Here is a 20,630-nt window from a genome sequence, read left to right as displayed (position 1 = left end):
AAGTAAGTCACTAATTCAAATTAGTTAAATATTTTTACTAATTCAGATTTAGAGAGTTGATTATTCTAATATTTATCATAAAAAAAAATCTGATTATACTTGATAAATTCGTGCAACATTCAGACAATAAAATCCTATTTATGTAATTAATTATAGCTATTATTAGTAGAATGAAACATACACAGGAATTTTTCTGATAAATTACACATCGATAATAATCGAAATATTGAATGGGAAATGCGAAAAGCGTATGAAGAATAATAAACTAATATATATATAAATGCGAGCAAAATAATGCAATGATAAGTACAAATTGTCCATTTTTAAATTATTGTTCATTAACAAAATTAGTTTTGTGTTAATTGTGATCGTGTAATATAATTACATATATAGTTACATTGTTTAATGTTTTAAATATATAAATGCCATTATTATCATTAATTGAATGTGTAATTACTTTATTTTTAATTTATAATTAAAATTTAATTCAATTATTTTCAATAGTTTTAAATAAAAATTTATTTGATTTAAAAGAATATTTTGATTTATTTGAATAAATTTTTTCTTTTAATCTGAAGAAAAAATTTGTTTGAATTACAATAAAAAATTGTTGCAATAAACCAAATGTTTAGTTTAGTCAATAAGAATTCAAGAAAGACGTGTCTGACTAAAACAGACTTTTACTACTGAGGTTAAAAAAAAATGACTGAATTTGGATAGTCTGACTGAAATTTACTTTCACTACCTACTGATGTTCAAGTTAGAAAAATTACTTAAAACTACTGTTTTTTACTACTGCGATAAAAAATTAACTATAATAACGTACAGTACTTTCTGACTTGAACTGTTTTTTTTCATACTACTTAAAATAAAATTTACGAGAGTTAGAGAAACTTTTGTCTGACTGCAACAGACTTTTACTACTTGCACTAAATTTTAACCAGAGAAGAAGCCATAGAAATTTTTTATTCGAACCAAATATTTGAATTAAAATAAAAATATATTTGCTAGTCTTAGAACTAAATAACTATTTGTTTTAAATTAAATTTTGTTTAGTATCAAATAAAAATTTAATTTGGCACAAGTGAAATTTATTTGAAACAAATAAAATATTTAATTCTCATAGAAATATTTTTTAATTTTTGTAAAATTTGTCTGACTGCAACCTACTTTTACTACTGAAATTAAAATTTCATACGGCTGATCAAACTCTAATGTCTAAACATTTGGCTTATTCAGTCAACTATTTCATTGAAGAATTTTTTTTAATTTATAAAATTTGGAAAATAAAAACAAATTTTATTTAAATCATCTATGTAAAAAAATTGTATACGAAATAAAACTTTTTTCAATGAGTATTTATGCAAAAGATATTGATTTTTGCATATATTTTTTGTTCTGTCTGTAAATGCGATAGAATTTTTTTTTAATTACTAATATTAGTAGCAGGAATGTAATTAGAGAGTATTGTAATAAATATGTGTATATATATATATATATATATATATATATATATATATATATATATATATATATATATATATATATATATATATATATATATATATATATATATATATTAAGGGATATGGGGCGCACATTGCAAAAGCACAAAGAAAATAAAGCTGTCGACGAAGCAGAAAAGTGGGGAACCAGAGGGACATGCTACTCACCAATGCCTGGGCGGCGCCCTGGTGCTGCAAGCAAGAAACACCCAGTTACTATCACATAGGACATTTAATTCACAGCTTGTGAAAAAAAAACAATGACAACGCGAAAAAATGCAGTGCGAGTATGAAAGCTTTTTTTTTTACATGTCAACGAAATAGACAAATACAAAATTTATTGTATTCATTTATTCGTCATCTTTATAATCTTTTATACGTGCAAAAGTGTCATTTTTTTTTAAAATAGTATTTGACAAATATATATCTTTCTCTTTTATTATATAACTTATTATAATTCACTCAATATATTGATATATAATTTTTATATTTCCCTCATTTCATTCACAAGTGCGTAAATAAAAAACATAAATGTTCTTCAGAAAATTAAATCTGTTAATTTAATTGATTAATAAAAAAAAATATCTAGCATATTTCAATTAGAAAAACAAAATATTTTATATTTTAGTTTAGACAACAAAACTTTGACTAAATGAAACAAAATTGAGATAAACAAAAATTTAGTAGATATATACAAACAAAAAAAGTTTATTGCTGAAATATCTACCAAATGTTTTGTTAAAATAGAATATTTATAATATAAAGATGATTGTAAATTACATTATACATTTTGGAGACAAAAGGGGGGATGGGGTAGTTTATGACATCTTCCTACATTTTTTTATGAGATATAAAAAGAGAGGGGGGGAAACGTTCAGGAAAAGTTGTACTTATTGTTTCAAGGTGATATATAATATTATTATAATATTATATTATATAATATAATTGTACTATTATTATTATTATATATATATATATATATATATATATATATATATATATATATATATATATATATATATATATATATATATATATATATTATAATAAGGTTATATAATAAAATTATAATATAGTATCTCAAATATAATAAAATTTCTTAGGTTTTTCTCTAACTTGGTTAAGACAAATTTCCACAAGTGAATGTCTGACTAAAATCGGCTCACACCACTAGAATTAAAGAGATAACTAACGATTCATTTCAAAATTAGTTTGATTTAATCTCATTTGTACTACTGAATTCTGAATGTGACTTTTCAAAGTTATTTTTTCATTAATCTACTGTTTTAAAACTGATTTTAATTTTTAAACGCGAAAGCTCTTTTCATTTAGCTTCATTTAAGTTGACTTTGTATTTCTCACTCATATACTAAATTAAAAAAATATAACAAAATTTTTAAATTTCAAAAAAAATTACAATTTAACGAAATTTATTAATTAATTCCCTTTAGTGTTATAATAATAATAATAAAAAATAAATAATACTACAAGAAAAAAATGATTTACCTGGAACAGCGAAAGCTTTTACTAGAATAGAAAAAGTTTTAATTGTTTCAATTAAATCTTTCACTATATTTAAGTGAAACCTTTCGCTGTTTCAGATAAAAAAAAATTTTTTTTCCGTGTATAATAAGAAAATTCCTCCGTTATCAAATGAAATAAATCAAAAAAATATAAATAAAATATTTTATATAATATATTTTAAATTTCTTCTCAATAACAGAAATTAATTGTAATTATAATAAATTCAACATAAAGTAAGATTAACAAAAAAATATGTCAAAAATATATGTTTGAATAAGATTTTAGAAACGATATTTCAAGAACAATGTTCCATAAATTGTAATTTAGGGTAAGATAGATATCCACTTGGAAAAATATATCTTTCCCATATATATATATATATATATATATATCAACCTATTCATTAATCTCCTACGCATCTTAGATTCTGTCTCAAAAATATAGGGTAAAAGTCTTTAGGAAAAACGTCTATTTATCATTTAACCTATATAGTATTAAATTATAATTTAAATCAGTTTATCAGAAATAGGAATATGTAGAAAATTTTCTTTTTATTTTCTATTTTTAGTTACTCGTGGACACTCCACGTGTATCCATTGTTAAAGCGCAGGCGTTGTCGCCTTAAAAATTCATGACGTAATTGTTTTTTAACTATATATTGCACGTACATATTAAATGAAAAGTTGTCATTTCTTTAATGGATATTCTTTAGCATTCATACTTCTTTTTCCTTCGATTTATACGATATATATATATATATGATGTATTCCACGCCAAAGTGAAAGCCCATCTGCAATTGCCTCTCCGATTTTTTAAAAAATTTTTTTTTTCTTTTAGTACTAATTCAGACTCAAATTTTTTTAGCAAGCCGTTTTCTAGTTATATATATTCCGACACATAAATGTTGAATTTGAATAAAAAAAATTCTCTTTTTACAGAAAAACGTTTTACTGATCGATATTGCTGAAAGAATGACGTGCTCAATAACTTATTAATGATACTGACAGATTTAAAAAAAAAAAAAGAAAGAAAAAAATTTTCAACCAATTTAAATCCCTTGTTGCGTTCAAAGCTGCTTCACTCGTTCTAAAATAATTAACGTCTTTCTTAACTCGTCAAAAATCGACAGGACTCAAAGTATTAGTTTGAAACTTTATATATACATATACTAAAACTCAGCAAGTCTACGAAATAAGCTCCTGATAAAATCATATGATTAATAAAGTTTTAAAATATATGAATAATTTAAATTGCAATGAAAAACAATTCATCAATTGAATTTAATACCACAAATATTAATATAAAAGCATTTAAAATAAAATTAATTTTAATTTAAAAATTTTAAACTCAAATTGAAAATTAATTTTCACAGAAAAAAGCATTAAAATAAGCTGCAACACTTATTATTTTAATCCAATTTTGCTTATTTTAATCCATTTTGATATTAAAATAACCAAAATTGGATTAAAATAATAAGCGTTGCAGCTTATTTTAATGCCTTTTAATTTTCTGTGTTGTTAAACAAAATCCGTAAATTATAAATGAATTTATCAATTGTAATATTTAATTGAATTTACAAATTGAATAAAATCAATTAATTTTTTTTTAAATCTACAACTATTCGAAAATTAAATGCATTTGTTAATTAAAAATAAATTCGGTAAATGAAATGAATCACAGAAAATTAAAAGGCATTAAAATAAGCTGCAACGCTTATTATTTTAATCTAATTTTGCTTATTTTAATACCAAAATCGATTAAAATAAGCAAAATTAGATTAAAATAATAAGCGTTGCAGCTTATTTTAATGCCTTTTAATTTTCTGTGATGTCAATTAAATTTGCCAAAAAAAAAATTAATTTGTTGATTAAATTAATTTTTTTGTTAAATAATTTGTATTATTATTATTATTGTTTTTCGATGGATTTAGAGGAATATTAAGAAACCAAATATAAGTTTTGAAAGTCCATATATACTTATATACAGTGCAAGTGACACTTACTCGATATAATTTTCTAGAGAGGTATTCCATGGACATTCCAATAATGTCGGTGAATGTACTTTCAATTCGAATGATTGAATTGTCAGCAATGAAAGAAGCGGGAAGTACAATAAAGTTAAAAGGTGTGTGCTTTGGTTTTGTATATATATATATATATATTTTACAAAATAATACATATATGAAAATATGAAGAAAAAAAACAAACACCAAATCCGGAAGAACGGGGAAAGCATACAAAAAAAACAACATGAATGTAATTCATCAATTGATGATTTAGTAACCATTTTGTTATTGATTTTCAGTCAATAATAACTAATTTCTCTTCTGGGTTTATTACCAAATAATACCGCAGAAAATAGATTCTGTATAGATGAATATGTAATTAAGAATTATTAATAGCCGCTCAGTTAATCATTTCTAATAATTTATTTATTTATTGTTTCAACTGAAATTAATTGTTTTAAAAATAAGGATAAACATTCAATTAATTGTAAGTGAAATTCTAATTTTTAAAAAATTGTTTTAAATAATAAAAATTTTATGGAAAAAATATGGAAATTTGGTTTAATATCAATGATAAAATTTCGTTAAATAGTATATAATTCAAATATAAAAATATGATTTATATATAGTCAATTTTAGAAAAAGTATAAGTCAATTTAATAACTTTTTTCCGCTGTCAAATTTAGCAGTGGGTTGCGACTCTTATTGTACAAAGAAAACTAGAACGACCAGCGTGACCTGCTTGGTGGTATCGCTTGAGGAGGTTAAAGCGTATAAGGGCCTCTGACGAATCGATTCGGCCATGGGCGGAGGGCTCTACTGCAGTGCCGCAAATACCAAAATTTCATCTCCCAATGTTTACTTATAAAACTCCCTTAAAAAATGATATTTCTGATGATTCTTAAAAATTTCCAACAATATTCTAAGGGATTCTTATAATAAAATTTTCAACACAAATTTATCGAGAAATTTTAACACTATAATTATATAATTTCCAAATCAATAATCTCTCTCTCTCTTTAAAATATAAATTAATTAATTATAATTAATTTCAAGTACTCACAAGTTTTTTGATTTTTTTCCCTAAATTTATAAAATATTAAATTTTTTTCAAAGATGATTGTAAAGTTTACTTATTATTCAAAAAAAATTCTAGAACCAGATCTTTTGTTAAGGCGGCTTTTAGCTTAATATAGGGAGCGTCACGCTATAACTCTTGATAATGAACGAATATAGAATAGCTCTAGTTTTGAATTTAATACGAGAATACTATTTTCATAAATTCAAAGTTGTTTTTTAAAATCACAATATAATTTAATTTTTATATAAATAATTGAAAAAAAAATTATAATTTTCAATGAGAAAATAAAAATATTTTACTAGTAAAATAAATATTCAACTATTTTCATTGAATAAAAAGTGGCAAACAAAAGAAGAATATAAGTATATTTCAAATAAGATTTCTATCGAATTTAAAAAAGTATAGAAAGTGACCTCAATGTATTTAGAGTCACGAAATCCAAGAGCTTTTTCAATTTGAAGAAAGAAATTCCTGTATCAATTTATAACTAAACCGTGCGCAGCTTTTAAATATTTTTTAAAATAAAAAATAAATATGCGCAAAGAAATCTAAAATCTATAAAAATTAACAAGGCCTAAAAAATGTTCCAACTTGAAATAAGACAATTTATTCCCTTAAAATAAGATTTTAATTTTACAGAGTTTACTTATTCCACATTTATTATTTCATCTGTTTCATAGATGAATCATTTTCTATGTGGTATTAAAAACCCTCCAGCAAAATTGCACTTTCATCAATCAAATTTCAAGCTTTGACATTATACACAGAGGATTATTTTTTACTGCAGTTTAAAAGATCTGAAAACTTAAAACCAACTTTGAAAAACGAATCTTAAAATTGAACCGCAAAAGACATAAAAGTTAAGATGCATATAACTTTTGTACTATGAAACAACTAAATAAAACATGGTTATTATAAATTTTCCCCCAAGTAATTTACAAAAGTTCGGATATAAGAAAATTATAATGTATATTAATAATCATATCGGACTTTTATTATTCAACAAAACTTTTACTTAAAATGTAGCAAAAACTTATACATAAAAAAAAAAATATCTAAAAAGGATTTAAAATTCCAATTGAGGATTTCTTTTTCTGTATGTACGTATATATAGTATTCAAATTTTCTAACCTAAGAGAAAACCGATAAAAAAAATTTCAGTATGAACTATGATGAGATTCTCAAAGTATTAAAAAAGATGAAATAAAATGCAATTCGAATATATAAAAATCCATGCAAATATCATAAAAATTGTTCTTCCAGAAAAAAAAAAAAAAAAAAAAAAAAAAAAAATGCATAACATTTTTATGATTCAATAATATAGTTTAGAGCAGCAAATATTTTTTTTTATATTCAATCAATTTTCAATTGTATTAAAATCGAAAAATCAATAAAAACTTTGTAAAAAATTTTGCTACATCAAAATTTACGAAAATTTGGAAAGTCTGATTAAAAACTTACTTTCACTACTGATACAGAAATCAAGGAAATTCGAAAAATGTCTGTCTATCGAAAGCTGGTTTTTACTACTAATTCTAAATTTACTAAAATTTTTATAAAAATTGAAGAATCTAACTGTCATTTCGTTACTATTGATACTAAAACTATAGACAATTTAAACTGTTCCGTCTGTGTGAAACTGACTTTTACTACTGTCAACAAAATGTATTTTAAAAAAATTTAGAGTGTTGTCTGACTGTAATTGCCTTTTACTACTGATGCGTTAAAAATACAAAATAACTCAAACAAAATGACACTATTAAATTTTTTTTTTTTTCCAAATGAAAAAATTTCCAGCGATACTTTTATATACACTCATTTCCTATTAAATACACAATATATACGTACAAAATGATGTGAAAGATTTAAGTGTTATTGTATATAGCGCGTTTAGTATATTTATCACACGAGTTGGAATTTATCTCGATGCTAATGTAAATTACGTTGTGGTCGAGCCACACGATAATTCGTTCAGAGAATGCAAATCGTGAACGTTAAAATGAAATTAGGGAATACACTTTCATATATAGATTCAGGAAATAATTCCCTCGTTTTAATTCCGGACTCTCTCTCTCTCTCTCTCTCTCTTTTTTTTTTTTTTTTTTAATTTATTATCTTTCAGGGGAAAATCGAATTTTTTCACATACTAATTATACAAGGGGAATTATTTAAAAATTACTAATTAACAACTTTATTATTAGTTTTCAACGATTTTTTAATTACATTTATTTTTCATTTATTTTTTATTCTTAATCAAAAGAATTCTAAATCTGGTTAATTGAGGTACAGTGATTTTATTTATGGAGATTGTTTTTCTAAATAAAAATATTGTTTTTAATGTTTTTTCCAAAAAAAAAATGATATTTGTAATTTAGGTAAAATTATCGACAATTTAATCAATAATTATTTAACTTTAAATATAAATTTTAAGATTTACAATCTGTATTGTACTATTTACCATTTGGTTTGTAAAATTTTACAATCTGTATTGTAAATAGTACATAATCTATTTTCTCAAAACGCAAATATTTAAAAAAAATTAATTAACAATTGATTTATATAATTGTTTAATATATAATATGCTAGTTTTCATAGTTCATAAAAATTTCAAACACTATAATATAAGTGAATAATAGAAAAAAGAATCAAAACTTTAGAATCACCCAGTATTTAATATTAAAAGACCTAAGAGTCTCATACACGTGTATATCTCATGTATTATTAAACTGGACTTATTAAGTTTTGGTTTGCTACTCTCTAGCATGAAAAGCTTAGTGAACATAAACAATATATTAAATTTTCGTAAAATAGTGTCTTTTTTGAAATTTTGATTCAAAATCATCATAAAAAGACTGCACTGATTAAAAATGTCATTGAAATAAATTCTATTAAAAAAAAAAAGAAGGAAAGAAAGAAAAATTTTTCTAACAAAACAAATTATCATATTTCAATTGAAATGATATTTTAATTAATTAATTTAAATTTTTTATTTTCAAATTTAAAATTATTAAATGTGAAAGATAATTTTCTATCTGATAATAATGAAACAAAACACAAATATAAAAGTTATAAAAACTCATAGAAGTATTAAAATACTTTTTATATTTATGGAAATATTAAAATGTTGACAAAGGTGAATATAAATAATTCCTGTCAAGTTTTATCGTTTGCCTTTTAAAAGAACAATGAATAATTCTTTTTTTCTCATTGTCACTGAGAAATGCAAAAGACAATGGTTTCAAAAATACCCACATATAAAACTGAAGTTGTAGGTTTATCACGATGGTTTATCCAGTCTAGACTTTCTGAGATGGCTACAGGGTATTTAATAAAAAAAAAAAAAAAAAACTTGATGATATAAACATTTTTATAATGAGCTATTATTAAAGTATTTCTAATTTAAACTAAACTCTATACATATAACTTTTCTAAAAATAAAATTAAAATAATAAAAATAAACGAAAACGCAAAGAAATGAATAAAAAAAAAAATAACTAAAAGAATATTAAAAATAACTTTTTTCCACAAAAAATAAAGTATATATTAAATATAAAAATCTATATTTATATTCAACAGAATGATTAATAATTCAACATATTAGGATGAGTGACCCACAATATATACGTTATTTTATCCATTACATTTTTTAATCGATAATTTCATTTTTCTAATTTTAAACCAATGATGACATTATTGAAAGTTGTGTGTGACGTCACACATTGTGAACTACATATTCATTTAAAAATCAGTAATAAATTTTCACGCCGATTTGAACCAATTAAAAGGAAATAAAAATAATTAATGAAAATTCAGCATTTCTTTAGAAATATGATAATATATATTGAATGTCCCAGATTCTCAGTGACTATATAATGAAGAAAAATAGAATATAATGAATTGCTCTAAACTTATATTTTATATATATATATATTATAAAAGCAATTAAGACATTTGTAAAAATTTGAAATAAATTGAATCTCGTTTGAGAAAAATAATAATCATAAAATATATTGTTTTTCATTCACTAAAACCTTTTCACGTTTTTAATATAGTGACAATGTTCAATTAATTTTCAGCTATATTTTTATTTACTTAAAATTCTCATTTAGCGAGAAATAAAAATTCTATTGTTTATAAATTTGATCAATTATAAATTCTATTAAACAAAAATAGCAATTTATATGATATGATCAAATTCTCAATTTAAAATCTAATCTTGTGAGTAAATGAAAATTAATTTATCGAAGTGGACTATTGTATGATTCATATTTCTGTATCATATAATGGTTATGAGGAATAACTTGGTTGCATATTGTTATGATATGATATCAGCCATCTGATTCATAACTATAACACTTTAGATGAAAGTAGAATGCATAACAATGGAAGGCGGTTCACCAACAGGAAGTATGATATCGATTAATAATGCTAATGAAGCATTTTGTGTAACTTGGAGGAGGCATTTGGAATTGAATTATCATTAACTTACATCAAGAGTAGATCAACGTTAATTTTCTTTAAAAACATCAGACATTGTTACTTTCAAAACATTATGTTTCAAATTTCAAAATTTTCAGTTATTTATTTTTTAGGAATAATATATATATAGATTATATTCTTTAATGGGAGCTAAAATTATATAAGGATTCATATCCTTGTAATAATATAAGAAATAAAAATACAATTCATTTCAGTTGTATTTACATAATGCAGACAGAATTTAATGTCACAGAATGAATAAAACAATATTGAAAATTGGATCCGATTGTTTGTTTTGATTTTCAATCGAGTGAGATCAACAAAGTACTTTTGATTAAACAGCGTTTCAACAAGTCCAATTAATGATGAATTTAGAAGAGTTCAAACTAAAAAAAAAAAAAATGAATCGTCAGTTGTTGATGAAGTTGCCGCGAGTAATTATCGCTAATTGTCAAATCGTTAAAGGGTTTCTTCCGGTTTTCTTTAATTAATGAAATTGCATTTTAGCCATAAGAGTCTATTATTGGGCAAATTGTTAATTGCGTTAACCTTAATTGTGGTTTATTTTAATTGTATACACTATAAACGAATACAACAGATATTTATATAAATATTTATTATAAAAATAAATACTTAGAATAGAGTATTAAAAATCCTAGGGATTTTAACAAAAAATTTTTTCACAATACAAAAATTTTAAATAATTTTTTGTACCCTCAACAGATGACAAAATTACACTTTTGTTTTGTCCCTGGAAAAAATAGATTGTATAAAGAAAACAAACTGACACGAATTTATATTTGTTATACACTTATAGAAATTGGTACAGACATTTTTCTCTATAATCTATTCATACCATATGATCTCTATGTAAAGAAAACTGACAAATAATGATTATTTTTACCATAAAATGTTGATATAAAATTCCGACAAAATTAATCAACAAATTTGTAATGAAGATTTCACTATTATGAATAATATAATGCCACTGTAAAAAGAAAGTACTAAAACAGTAGCGATTTTAGGTATCAAAATAGAACAAAATTAGTATCTAAAGTTGGTATTGAATTTTGTTGTCAAATTATAAAATAACAGATACAAGAAAAGAAAAAAACGTAAACAGAAACACCAATGAATCTATTACATAATCAATTTATATTGATCATATCTTGAAAATGAATTCTTTTATTTTCATTTGTTAATAAAATAAAAAATCGGATATACATCTCTGATGATATTACGACCCATAAAATGATGACCTTCAACTAAATAGGAAAAATTGACTGACACATTTCTATCAGTGTATCTTAATTGTTAATTTTTTTTCTGTTATCCTAACATTGTATCGAATGTAAATTTACATACCGTGGGCATCAATTGATCAGTAGATCTAACCCGTGTAACCTTGTTCCTATAAAGTATCCTCTTGACGAGTTTCTCCATCGGCTGATTCCACTTCATAAAGCCAACATATAGAAGATAGAAACCGAATAGCACAAGAGCCTCATACCAATGTATATAGTTATCGCGAAAGAAATAGATTAGGGTAATGAGGCTAATGCTGTAAAAGCTGCAATCGCGAAAGAGTGGCCACCATGTGAGCGTGAGTACGGTCCTTGAGAAGATGGCACACATGCCGATGACAAAAAGAATATTAAAAACTGCCGATCCGACGATGGTACCAATTCCTACGTCGTCGAACGAGACGAACACCCCAATGATCGAGGTAAATAGCTCAGGGGCGGAACCCCCCGCTGCCATGAATGTGGCACCGGCCACATCATCGGCGATCTCAAGTTTCTCGATAATCACGTCAAGGGACGGCACGAAGAATTCGTCACAGACAATTGCCAAGGCGACAAACATATACACAACGCCCACAACGTGAAAAATAACAGCACCACGACGTCGTTCTTGAAGCGTGAAGAAATCTTTTGGAAACAACGGCGCCTTCTCCTCTGACATATTCCCGCCGACTTTTTTATGATGATGATGATGAATCGAGCTATTATATCCCTCCACATCCTCAATATTGTCAATGAATGACTTGGTACTTCTCTCAGTCGAAATTGGGGATGTCTCATTGGGAAGGATTGTGGATATACTCTGCTGAAGTGGAACCGGAGTGTTGGGTGCAGGCCGATGTCCCATTGATGACAATGGACTCATGGCCAACATCAGCAATGTCACCAGCAGTGCCGAGCTCCAAAGCCGGTCACGGTCTCCAATGGAAACTGTGCGTCCATAAGAACCTGCAGGAACAGAACCTGCAGGACGAGGACGTTTTTGTTCCGCCTCCTGCATCGTGTGTCGCTCGGAGGTCGCACCTCAGGGAAGCCCAGTTAAAGGTCGGGTCATGCCGTCGAGACAAGTGGCGGTCGCATCCTCTTCTCTCTCCTGATAAGGAGTCACTTATTTTCAGGTAATCAGTTTCGTTTTCTCGACAACTTTCCTCCTCAATCACACGAGCAATTATCGTCAATCGCTCTTCTTTTTCCTCCTCCTCGTCGTCACTCTCAACCGTTGTTTCCTCCACGTCGTCGTTGTCTTCTTTCTCGCGCTCACTGAAATAACGTTCACGATGTTTGGATGGCATATACCCCAATATATGTTCCACAGGAGCAGCAGAACGGCGCCCCCGCCGCGATGCCCGCCCGCTGCACACTGGAACCAACCCTGTTCCGTTCCTTTCCGTTCGTGTCTCGTTCTTGCCTTTCTCGCGTACCCCGTTACACACTCGACTGTCCTCTTTCCTCTTTCGCGAGTACCAACACCACTTCTTTCTGCCCTCTCGCTCCACACAGAGGTGGTAGGTCGCAGAAGCTAGCGGATGAGAGAAAATGAGTGCGCGCGCGCGCAACCCCTCGCCGGGACTCTCGCTCGATATCGGAGTCAACTCTCTCTCCTACAACAACTACTACAGGAGTGCTACACCAGAGAATATAACGGGTGTCGCCTGTTCAGACTCCTTTCACCAACACTAGAGAGCCTCTTGTGTGAACCTTCCTTCCTTCCTACCTACCTCTCCTACCCAACTTCCTTCCTTCCCTTATAGTAATTCCCTTCGTCTCGATCAACTAATAATGGCCGATAACCAATCAATACTAGCCCAAACGTTTAAGTCCCACCTCCTGTTAATTTCCAAAAAAAAAAAAACCTCAATCAACTTCATTTTCTAATCATTTTACTCACTCATTGATATTACAATATGCTAACAGAATCAGAAGAATTTAAACTTTTTTCCATATATCTGATCGTTCACTATTTTTCACCTTCTAAAATTACAACTGACATTTCTATGTATATTGTTTACAAAAAAATCAATAGCAAATTTTTAATATAGATGGGATTTAAGTGTGTGCTTGAATCTCTCGATCGCTCTTGTGGCCTTTACTTGTTTCCTTCCTTCCTTTCCTTTCCTTTCCTTTCTATATATATACAGTTTTCATCTACTCCGGGAGGTTCAATGGCTCCCAGAGTCATGAACGAGCCAACTAATCAACGACAGTGATTCTTCTCAATTCAAAAAACCAATAGGACGTTAGAGACTTTAAGTAGCTAAAGAGATTAGTAAATTTCCATTCTATCCGAGTATTAATCAACAACGAAGAATAATAATAATTGTTTCTTACATAGAGTCATCATTATATCGACATAATTTTTTTTTTATCTCCCTATATATGAAAACCGAAAGTAGGATATACATCAAAAGAAACTAGAAAAAACAGATAAAGAAAACAATTAAAATTTAAATAAATTATGTAAGATTATAAAAATGTAAATCTGTTAGTAGATTCCTACAAAAAATTTATGCACTGAGAGAAAATATTGGTTGATGGGATTACCATTTTTGAGATAACTTTTTTTTTTTAGTAAACTATACTACTGCTCATTTATTAGCTGTGGTTACTATTTTTATTGGTTAGCATAACTATTTTATTAGTAGATTAAATTAATTAGTTTATTGGAATAACTATTTAGTTACCTTACTAACGAAATGGTTAGGTCTGACTAAATAGTAACAGCAACTAATATAAATTAGCAACAATACTCTTACTAACGAAATGATAATCACAATCAATCGTTTCTCTAAGTGTGGGGTACTTTTTTACAGGATCATTATCATCCGATCTACAATGGACCAAAGTGGACAAAAAATTTGGAAACTTTAAATTTTCGAGATAAACTCTCGGCAATACCAGAAGAATTATTCCTAAATAGTACTCAACAAAAAATGTACAGGACAATTTTTGATAGGATTATTATTCTCCGACCTACAAGGGACAAAGTGGGCAAAATAAAGTAATAAAGTTGTCATAAAATAAACAGAATATATATAAATATATAATATAATATATAGATAATAATAAATTAAAAATAATAAATATATTTACATATTCCTGAAAAAAAATGATTAATATAATTAATAAATTAAAATTGTTTCTCACCACGATGACTTAACTGGAAATAATAGTCAATTAAACAAATAAAAAACAATATTTCATAACAATTCAAAAAATTATAAATAATAAAATAAAATATAAAGCAACACAGTGACAAAAAAGATAAAAGATTCATAAAAAATGTATTTTCACCGGTACTCCAGTTACTTGTATTTTACTTACTTTTTTACTTTTCCCGATTTCCCTACCTACCAGCTATATTTAAAACGAAAAAAAAATGCTTTTACTTTTCCCGATTTCCCTACCTACTGATTTATCTAAAACGAACAAAAATTTTACCGCCCAGGTGCAAAATGACCTACACTAGAGTTAACGTCCCGGGACGCAACCGACACCTGAACGGTCTTTCCTGAAATGAAAACTTTTAAATTAGTATTTTATTAAAATTATCAAAAAAATTTTACTTTTAAATTCCACATGCATTAATTTTTACAATTAAATAAAAAGTTTAATGTACAAAATTGAACAATATTTTTGAAAAGATTAAAATGAATATAGAATGTGATAAATGTAATTTTAATATTTTTATTTTTTAAATGAAAGAATATTAATTTGACTCATAAGAAAAATTACAGAACATTATAAACATTGAACAAATAAAAAAAAACATTGACAATTATATTAATTTACGTAGTAACTAAGGGGTCATTCACAAAACATGTGATATTTTAAGATTTGGGGGGACGGGTGTCAGCAATTTTGGGGGAAAGGGGTAAATTTCCTAAAATATCATATGTTTCTTATGGATGACCTCTAAAAAATACTACGAAATAATATATTTTGTCAATGGTGTCACTATGTTGCCAAATTCCTTCCCTGTTTTTAAAAAAAAAATTTATAATTTCACTTAGATCAATAATATTATTAATTTTTTTTTTTTTAAATGAAGAAAATTATTGCAAAGTTCTTAAATTATTATTAAAATATTTGCTTTCAATTTACAAGTTAATTTATTTTTATTGAATTTAGTTGAAGGATATATGAATTAATAAACTATTTTAAACAGGGAAGGGATTAAATAAAAAACGACTCACCGATCGGCGAATCCCACGTCGGGGCAACGGTTACATCGCCACTTCTCGACCGCTTCTGGACCACTCCACGGAGATCCCTCCCATATTGCACATCTGCGGGAGACCAGGAGTTATGCTACCAAGCAAAAACAAAAATATATAAAAAATAGACTACTTTTGGAATAATTGGTAGCATGCAGGGGCCACTTTTTCTTCCTCCACATCCTTCCTGTCCTTCAGAGATTATTATTGTTTGGGCATGATCTGAAAATAAAAAAAAATTCACGCATATAAAAAAAAAACTGAAAAAAAATTAACACTAAAAAGATTTAAGTCTCTTATATCATCAGCTGCAAAAGGCGTCTTTATTTACATAATTAATTATTAAAAATAACTTTATGCAATTAATAAACAATTTTGTCGTAAATTTTAAATTATTTTCAAATTTAATTTTGTATAAAATGAACTATTGTGAAAAAAAGGATTTACCTTAAGCGATTTTCAGCGTCGTGGTAGGTATATACGATGACAGCATTCTTGTTTCTTTAAAAAAGACGAATCTTCTCTCTCTTGGAGCAACTAGCTGAAAATTTTTAAGGAAAGATATAATAAACGCGCGAAAGATTTACGTCTCTTCAAGTTTCAAAAGGCAAAGTCGCGTTTCTATTAATTTATTGATTAATTATAAAAAAAAATTTTTTGTCATGAATTTTACGTTATTTTTAAATTTAATTTTTAAGTGTATAAAATTAATTATTGAAAGAAAAAATTTACCTTCAGCGATTTTCCGCATCGTGGTAGATATACGATGACAGCATTCTTTTTTCTTCAAAAAGACAAATCTTCTCTCTCCTGGACCAACTGGCTGGAAATTTTTAAGAAAATATATAAAAATAATCCATTATATTCTATACGAAATATAATATTGCAAATCCTAAATTAGCATTGAGATCTAAAATCACGTGAAAATGACCACGTGGTATCAGCCATATTGATTTTTTATCCCTTTCTTCAACATTTTTATTGAAGAAGAAACAGAACAAAATATGGCTTCAGTTCCCAATTGTATTATCAGTTATACATATTAATTATAATTCTGTTTCTTTTTTAACTATTAATATCATAATTTTTCAATAGAAAAATTTATGGAAAAAATTAATAAATAATAAACTTACATTGAACTGCGACTCAGCTATGCCAGATCTCCTCCAGGAGCTGCTCCGCAACAAACACCTTTCCTTCCAGAACCGTACGCCTACAAATTCACTCTGAAATAAATAAATAACGCATTATTTACTTATTGAAAAGAAAACAAATATACATTTTTGTTTACAAACTCAGAAACCTATTTCTCACATCCATAAAAATAATGTTACGTGAAATTAAATAGCATAAATTACGCATCAGCAAACACCCAATTGAATCATGCGTTATTTGAATTAAAGTTTAATTGCTATAAAAAAAATTCTTAACTTTTCGCTCTACATATTCAATCATCAAGTGCCTTACTTACTTCGCAATACTTAGTAAATTCACTTAATTTCATAATTTAAACATAAGTTATTCAATATACCTTGACCTATGTTAATTATTGTTATTGAATACCTAACAATAAAAAAAAATTAATTTTAAAAATAGGAGAATAGTTTTTCATTTCAATAATTAAAAAAAAAAAATTCTTTAACATTAATAAACTTTAAATTAATTTTAATAAATTTTGTATTTATATACAAAAAGTGCATTATTAAAGCTACCTACATTTTTAAAAGATTATCTAGCAAGAATTTAATTTTTCAAAGAGTGCAAGAAAAAAAATGATCACGTCCCTTACATAAGAGAGGAAAAAATACAACAGCTAGCAATAAAAATTTTTCCGCTTAGTTTCCAGTAGGTATTGTTCATTGCGAAGAAAATATGAAACGAAACAAGAAAACCTTGGAGTAATATATAATAAGAGACGACGATGAGAAATTCAATTGCGCCCTCTTATAAATTTGCCTCTCTTTCTTTCCACATTATATATATCTGTTTCACTCTCGTATAAAACCACAAGCATAGAACCTGACTTCTATCCTTTGACAATTATTATATCAGCAACCTCAGTCCTAATTATCAATTTAATCATAAAATCTCTTCTAATAATAATGATAATTTTTATTTCTCTTTTAAAAAGATAATTTTAAAAATATTAAAAAAAAATTTTTTAATTACTATACCGTTAATTATAATAATTTTACTAAAAAATTGTCAATTAATTTGATCAATTAATTAATTACTGCAATCGACCAATTAAGCACTTCAATCAATTAAAAAACCTTTAATAACACATTGTGTGTGTCAACTTTTCTGACATATGTCAACTCTATAAACAATATAAAAAAAAAAGTTAAACTAAATTAATTTGCAATAAAATTAAATTAAACATTCAGTTTTATAAAAAAATCCTAATAGAATGATTTCAAAAAATTTAACTTAAAATAATTAAAATTTTAATAACATTATCTAAATTAGATTTACTAATTTAATTAAATTCAATTTTCAATTTAATTTTTAGAATATAATTTTTAAATATCAATTACAAAATTATTTTAAACTTTTTTTTATGAATTCAAAGGAAAAAAAATATCTTTTTTTCTTGTTCGTTACATTTTTGAAATCATTTACGGATATTAGCGATTAACGATAAACGAAAAAGCGCATTTGTCTCTCGACAAATGTCGAAAGCAAAGCTAGACAAATTACTGGGAAAATTCTTCAGGTTCTTGAAAGCAGTGAAAGTCTTGACTTCTTCCAAATAGTTTACGTGAAAATGTTTTCAACGTGAAAGTAAAATATAAATCTTAAAATATATGAAGAAAGGAAAATATATAAAAACAAAGATAGGTTTTTGGACCCTAAAATTAGTTTTTTTTTTTAATATTTAAATTTTAAAAAAGTAAAATATCAGATCGGGAAAATAATTATTTTACAAAATTATTTGCGTTTGGTATAGTGAAAAATAAAAACTAACGACCAGAAAATATCAGAACTTAAAACGAGATTTAAATGAAATTTTGAAATTAACTCTGCAAAATGAACATTTTTAATAAAATGCTACATTTTGTAATTTAAACTTGTCAGAATACGAGAAGAACAGAATGTATAATATCAATGGGAATATTGAGTTACTCAGTAAAAGTGTCGAACAGTAAAATAAGCTTCATAATTCTATTTGGATTCATCGAGCTTGAAAGCTTCCACAATGAAAACTTACACATATATACATATATAGAGTGGCTTTATTTAAACTGCATCAAGAGAAAATTGTTTATACGATGATGGCATTCGCCAAATTGAGCAAATAAAAGAAATTCATATCAACACGAAAAAAAAATAATAGACAACTATTTTTGATAATAAAAACCATATACCAAATTTTCTAAATTATTTTCTAAGTAAAAATGTTTAAAAAAAAAAATGGAACAAGTGAATGATTATTTTAAAGGGATTCACCTGATGTATAGAAATATTTTTTTCCTATCGTGTGTATATATTTACATGTGTGTTTGAAAATGGAGACTAGTGATTGACGTTAGTCAATAACTCGTGCAGAAGCTTATATTACATGCTTTGGTATCAATATATTGTAGCGGAAAATAATTTTTGAATAAAAATATAACAAGTCACAAAAAATTGAAAAAATTAATTTTCTTCCATTCTTGATTGAAAAGAAAAGTCTTTTCTTTTCTAATAGATTAAATTAAATATATTCTAAAGGGAAAAAAAATCTTTAATTAAATGCTTCTTTTTTTAAAACAATATTATACTGAAAAAAAATGTATTTGATTCAAATATTCGATTACTTGATTATTATCAAATAAATATATACTTGAACCAAATAATTTTTATTTGAGCCAATTAAATAGTATTTGTTTCAAATAAAGAAATGATTGATCCAAATACAATTTATTTAATTCAAATAAAAATTATTTGGTATTTATTTGATAATATTCAAGTAACCGATTATTTAAGTCAAATAAATTTTTTTCTCAGTGTATATTCTAAATATTTTATTAAAATATTGATAGTTTATATCGTTAATATTAAAAAGTGAAAAAAAAATATTCTTAAATTAAGAATAAATCTTTGGTAACTATTTTTTTATATTTCAATTCTTTAATTCAGTATATTCTATTATAAAAATAGAATCCTATTATTTGTCATTGATTTATGGGTTCAACCTAAATAAAAATTGAAATCTATATATCTATATATAAGTATACAGAATTAGAGAATACTATTTTGTTATTACTCACTTTAAAAAGGAACTTTTAAGCATATTTGCTTAGAGGAGGAAAAAAATTCGATAACAAGGGAAGACAGAAAGGAATCATTTTTCACAAATACATAGGAAGAGAGAGAGAGAGAGAGAGAGAGAGAAAGAGAGGCTTAAAGAATAAGTTAAGGCGTTGAAGTACCATTAATCATCAGGAGGATTCAAGACTTAGACCATAATATCGATTGTTTTTCATTTCTCAAAGCTTCCCTGTACGATTATTATCGGATCTTTCGGAAACTCAA

General features: G+C 26.0%; 1 protein-coding gene across 6 annotated transcripts in view; it reads right to left on the bottom strand.

Moving 5' to 3' along the window:
- LOC127289919 (sodium/potassium/calcium exchanger Nckx30C) overlaps positions 1-12,909 on the bottom strand; it is a 57,448-nt gene extending 44,539 nt beyond the window's left edge. For 3 of the 6 annotated variants that reach the window (XM_051318192.1, XM_051318194.1, XM_051318193.1), the window contains exons 1-2: positions 11,960-12,909; positions 1,674-1,697 (exon numbers count right to left, since the gene is read on the bottom strand). In XM_051318192.1, the coding sequence (XP_051174149.1) occupies positions 1,674-1,697; positions 11,960-12,898 (963 nt within the window). In that variant the 5' untranslated portion in view covers positions 12,899-12,909. The remainder of the gene's footprint in view (positions 1-1,673; positions 1,698-11,959) is intronic. The other 3 variants (XM_051318196.1, XM_051318197.1, XM_051318198.1) reach the window with 1 other exon arrangement.
- Positions 12,910-20,630: the final 7,721 nt, after the last annotated feature.

Source organism: Leptopilina boulardi, unplaced genomic scaffold, assembly GCF_019393585.1.
Source record: "Leptopilina boulardi isolate dan_hultmark-lab unplaced genomic scaffold, ZJU_Lbou_2.1 LbouV2_51, whole genome shotgun sequence".
NCBI classification, from domain to species: domain Eukaryota; kingdom Metazoa; phylum Arthropoda; class Insecta; order Hymenoptera; family Figitidae; genus Leptopilina; species Leptopilina boulardi.
The sequence above is the reverse complement of the archived record's forward strand: the minus strand, read 5'-3'. Positions and strand labels throughout refer to the sequence as shown.